Raw genomic sequence first — 6,000 nt, 5'->3', positions numbered from 1 at the left:
ATCGTGGATGCGCACTGCTGAGGAGTCCCACAATAGGATGAAACGACCGTTCAGTGCTTCCAGGTTTTCTATGGTGATCTAGCTTCAATTGACTAATGAGTTCAATTATATATACAAAAAACCCATTTATCTGTTTAATTCTAAAGAAAAAACCTACTAAATACTAATAATAATGATTTGTGAAATCAAACAATTTTCTTCATTAAATGTGTAATAAGGGGGAGAAAGACATGGTTGAGGTGAAAAAGTCAAGTGTATAAGCATTTGCATAATGCGTATTTCCATTTTAAAGTTGTTCTTTTTTCCTATACGTAATTAATTATGGTCAATAAAAGGTTGTATAAGTACACAAAGTTATTATTGTATATTTAGGGGGAAGAAGACATGATAGAATGGAAAGTTGTCACATCATCACTTATAAGTTCTAAGAGTAAAATGTATTAAGGACAAGTTCAAGATAAGATCAAAATGTTTGTTCTTCTAATGGTCAAAGCTTTTTGTTCACAAACATTTAAGAGAATACAATCTTGATAATTTCCATATTTGAATAGATGAAAATTGTGTTGAAGGTTCAACTTTTAACCTATTTTAATTAACAACTTAACAATAGAAAAGTATCATTATTGTTTATACACTCATAGTGGGCTTGTTGTGAAGTTATTTTGGTGTACATGTTTTATCACCCTGGACACACATTGAGGAAAGCACCCAACTGTGTCACAAGACAAGCCCTCACATGCAATCCTGAAGGTCAAAGGAAAAGAGGAAGACCAAAGAACACATTACACCGAGAAATGGAGACAGACATGAGAAGAATGAACAAAAGTTGGATAGAATTAGAAAGGAAGGCCCAGGACAGAGTGCGTTGGAGAATGCTGGTCGGCGATCTAAGCTCCATTGGGAGTAACAGGCGTAAGTAAGTAAGTTCTATCACCTTCTGTTCTGCTTAGCTATGTTTTCATACAAGAAAAAAATGCCTTGGCAAGTAATTGTCTGATCAGATCATTGTTCAATACGTTGAACGATTCTATACAAATAAATTTAGGAGACTGAAATTCCTGGATTTCATTCCCGAAGTTGTTTATGAATACTGCTGGAGTCTCATATACTAGAACGAAACGGAAGTTCAGTGATTTCATATTTTCAATGTTACTCTAACTAAGTCCTTGATTTAAAATCTATGAAAGACATTGGTTATCAGAAAGGGGTTTTGTGGATATTATAGTAATTTAATGAGAAGGGGATTTGTGGAGAATTTCAGTATATTTCAAAGTTGAAATCATGAGTCAATTGAAGCTAGACCACCATGGAAAACCTGAAAGCACTGGATGGCCGTTTCGTCCTAGTATGGGACTCCTCTTTAGCAATGCATATCTGCGGTCACACACCAAATGGACTCAAACACAGAACCTTTAGTCTCGCGCGCGAACGCTTAACGACTAGACTATTGAGCCGGCATCCAACGGTATTAATGTCTAACTTCAACCAATCCACTAAATTAAGGCACCGTCGACCATTGTCTTCAGTGAGTTACTATCTCACACCAGACCTGGTTGAACTCCACTGGTCACTGCTTCTCATTAGAACATGATTTACATCAACTCTGCTTCCTATCAACATCTTATTAAAGGGTATCATCCAATTGAAATGTATGTCAACAAAGAAAATAGTTTACCTAACATTTCAATATTTAATTCATTGATAAATGGTTCCACTATAGTTAAATATCACATTTCTAAACAAATAAGAAATATTGGCTGATTACATAACTTTCTAATGGGTGTGTAAACCATGTGAGTATCTTTGTTTATCTGGATAGAAATAATGTGTATGTTGTGTATACATACACACACACAGAGAGAGAGAGAGAGGGGGGGGAAAAGGCTTTTCACTTTCGTTTCACACTGATTAAAATAAGGGTAAACAGTCATTAGGTAAACAAACAAACAAACACATTAGATAAATCTTCTTTTCAATATCATTTACATTATCAGAAAAAAAATATCTAATTCAGATTGACTGTAATGTAAATAAGTCAAACAGAAAAGGGGGAGGAGGTGAAAGAAGAGAGAATATGAAATGAAAACAAGTTCATGGACGAATGGATCATTACTAAATTTATATGAAGCATATAACATGTATAGCACTCTTTTAATAGCAAAACAAATTAGTGCATTCCATACTTTAAACACTTTCACTCCTTAATTATAGCTAGCTAGCTAGCTAAGCTATCCATGACGTATCTATCACAAACATTCACTAACTCACTCACACTCACTCTTTAAATGCCAAGAATGTAAACAATAAGCATTGAAAGGAAAATATTCCATACAGAACTAAAATAAACAAATAAAAACTCATGTCATCAGTCGATACCTCTTCTTTATAATAAATGGATATAAGGGAAACAAACACAAGTATCTTCTCGCAGGAGATGATATGAAGGACTGTAATTGATCAGCCGTTTTTTTTGTGACATATATGCATCATGTGTGGATTGGTCTCAATATTCTTAGATTTTAAGCAGAGTTGAATAGTGGTCAACAGAGGATTCCAGGATGTATGTTTAATCGAATTTGGAACTCCTCAGCACATGTAAATGGCTATCTGAACTTAGTAGCTATTTCAATAAAGCGTTAAGCGTTTGAAGTGAAAAGCGATGAGTTTCAGTCCCAGGATAAACATTAACACTGAAGTGCAGATACATCCATCTGATAAGTCCTGGATGAGATAAAACTAGTCAACTTTCCTATTTGAATGTACAGACATTTCAGTGGTTGTTTCGAATCACAAATTCATTATTCATTAGGTTGTTGAGTTCACGCGCGAGACCGAAGGTCCTGTGTTCGATTCCCATGTGTGGAATCTTGGGTGCGCACTGCTGAAGAGGAGTCCCATACTAGGACGAAACGGCTATCCAGTGCTTTCAGGTTTTCCATGGTGATCTAGCTTTAACCGACTCATGAGTTCAACTATTAAAAAACTACAGTCACATAATATTATACATATATACATATAAATTGAACTTACTAAATCCACTCGACCGAAACCACCAACACCCAGCACACAAATACGTTCTAAATCTTTCAGTAGTATATTACATTGAATTTTTGGTTGTAATGATAAACTAGCCGGTAGTAATGGTTGATTAATTAAACCAAGTTTAGTATGTAATTCATCTTGACTTTTTGTTGATGATGCTAAATCTAATTTTCCAGTATCTTTTGTGCTTATGGTAGCAATGGATGAATTCTGTGAAAATGAACTGTAAGATAAATTTCCAAAAAACAAAATTGTGATAATTTATAAACATACACACACATACACATAAAATACAGGTACTCTCAATAGGTGAACAATAAGTCGGGAAGAAATCGATATTAAGCGTTCGAAGGTAGATGGTAGACAGGAAATCGTGGTTCAACTAGGTTTCGTATTATTTAGCACTCATCAATAAGGTATATCTCTAATCTTTTGAGGTAAACAATCTGTAAATGTACATCAGAAGAAACAAATCGATTTAATCGTAACGAAGATGACTAGCTTATTTGGTTTGGAATAATTAATCAGTGGATGATAAGTTTGAATTAACATTGGGATTTGAATGAATAGATAAGTATTATGTGAAATACATAGAGCTCCAAGTGCCAAGAGATACTGAGTTTCATTTATTTTAATATGTGTTCGGCAAGAGTAAACGAACTGGAACCAGTAGTCAAACTTTAGATGTGATATTTAAAAATAGAGAATGAACGCTATTATAGTGGAAGATTTACGTGATCAAGTTAGCGGTGTATTTTGGAGAGGATAATTGTATTATGAAATCAGTAATTAAAAACGATAGGATACAATTATGTAATGAAATAGCTAACATTTCTTTGAATATCATGGAAATGAACGGTTGTTGACTTTCAGTGACATACTGCTAAACTACTACACAATAGTCCTATGTAATGAAGAATTGCTCTTGAAAAAAAAGGAATTTCATTAGATCGATCTGCCAGTAATTTATCCTGGTGAGAAAAGTGATTTCGTATGTTGTTAAAGGTATGAGAGTGGCTTTCACTACTTGGATGTCTACAATGTGAAAAGATATTTCTTGAAAAATCTGAAAAGGAAACTGGGTTCGAGGTGGTCGTGAAGACCTGGGAGCGTGACCACAAAGTCGAAGAGACAATTACTTAAGGCCAACCACACACGAAATTTTTATAGGAAATTCTCGATGCATTAGCTTAATACTGATAACCCCTTATATCTGGCTACGATAATCTGTGAGGTATGGTGTGACCTAACAACTATTTTTGGTTCAACTTAATCTAACCTCATTCTTCCTTTGTGAGGATGCTAGTTTTCTGAAGGAAACACTTTACTGAGGTCATACTTCTGAACAGTTGGTAGTACAGCTTTGTCCTTGGGCCTCAAGTTGCTAGTAATAACCCTACCGTTCTTCAATCGACCTGTGTGGAATGATAAGACCTGAAGAAACAATTATTTCAGATAAAATAACTAGACTGAGGTATCACGATAGACAAAACCGACCATTACATCAAGGTAACAGTTTCGATTGCGATCCTGGTGAACGTGGATGTGTATATAATATATAAATTAAGGAAGAATACAAATTTCAAAGATTTTCATATGAAGGCTAACGCAACTTTTGAAGTTACCTAGTGGAAAAATAACCCGGAGGGAAGGTACCTTGTGATTAAGATATGAACAGTAACATTGTATTACGTGGCCCTGCTTGGAAGAATATACCTTTACAGTCTTCCATAGTATTAATCAAACTATTCCGAATTATAGTCGCCACCGCTGTACCATGGTATACATATGGAGATTACTTCGTTCGTACAAATTAACAAGTTCGAATGCCAGAGTTGGCAACAACTCTAGGATGCATGTACACTTAACTGATGAGTCCCAATTAAGAAGATATGTGCGTCCGATATTTCAAAGTCAACCACATCTCATCTATTCTTCATAAAATTGATATTAAGAAATTGACCCTAATGACTGTATGAATCCTATTTATTATCACTAAGTGGCATAAAGTTTCCATATAGGATAAGCCAACATCTAAAGGACAAAAGCATTCACAGTTATTCCAAAAGTCTTCTCAATATCCTTCTGATCACATGTACAAATACACTGTACGAGAGAAAAATATGTATATGTACTCATTTCACCACACACAGTATCTAAACGAATTAATTCTTTACAGGACGATAATGCTCCTATCATATCACCCTTCTTTCATATAGATCTACTTATCAATCTATGCATGTATAATCAGAAATGTTGTTAATGATAATACTGATGGGATATATATAAAACCTTATCACATCTTCAGTGGATAAAACTAACAGCTTAAGTTTAAATATCATATACTTCCTACATTGTAAGTGTTTATTTAAGAGGCCAAAATAGCTGAATGTTAGTGTCTCAGGCAGCGACGCTATGTGAGGTGGATTCAAAAGCCATCGTGAATGTAAGTTTCTTCAATGTCGCAGGAACGCCATTCAAACAACTGTCAGCTAGCAGGAAATCTAGGTCGAGTAGGGTTCTCTCTTGAATACCTTTAACCGCGAAATATAAAAAACATAGTGTATGTGACGTTGAGTCCCTTAATGCTAGACTAGCGGCCATCGCCACAATGCCAGTTCACTAGATGGCATTCGATTACAACTGAAAGGACTGGATAGAAAAAAATTGATGTTACTACTCAATAGTCAATCAATCTATTTGGAGAAATGGAACACGGAACAAATAAAATTATAAAAAAATAACCTCCTATAAACTCACCTATGGCCTAATAGTCGTGTTTCTTCATCGGTATATTCCTTATTTTTCAATTCCTGTATATCACCAATCAATTCCAAGAAGTCTCTGAAATATGATATAAATAAGAGAAGATATTTCATTACAAATTGACTTACTCCGAATAAAAACAAACAATGTAATGCATTTAACTGATTGCAAACGGTCGTACACATTATCTGT

General features: G+C 34.7%; 1 protein-coding gene across 1 annotated transcript in view; it reads right to left on the bottom strand.

Annotated features, from left to right (window-relative positions):
• The window catches only part of Smp_123290 (serine/threonine kinase), a 99,317-nt gene that overhangs the window by 38,608 nt on the left and 54,709 nt on the right, over positions 1-6,000 (bottom strand). The window contains exon 9 of the mRNA XM_018797986.1: positions 3,031-3,184. Coding sequence (XP_018652973.1) covers positions 3,031-3,184 — 154 coding nt within the window. The remainder of the gene's footprint in view (positions 1-3,030; positions 3,185-6,000) is intronic.

Source organism: Schistosoma mansoni, chromosome 6 (genome assembly GCF_000237925.1).
Source record: "Schistosoma mansoni strain Puerto Rico chromosome 6, complete genome".
In the NCBI taxonomy this organism is placed as follows: domain Eukaryota; kingdom Metazoa; phylum Platyhelminthes; class Trematoda; order Strigeidida; family Schistosomatidae; genus Schistosoma; species Schistosoma mansoni.
The sequence above is the reverse complement of the archived record's forward strand: the minus strand, read 5'-3'. Positions and strand labels throughout refer to the sequence as shown.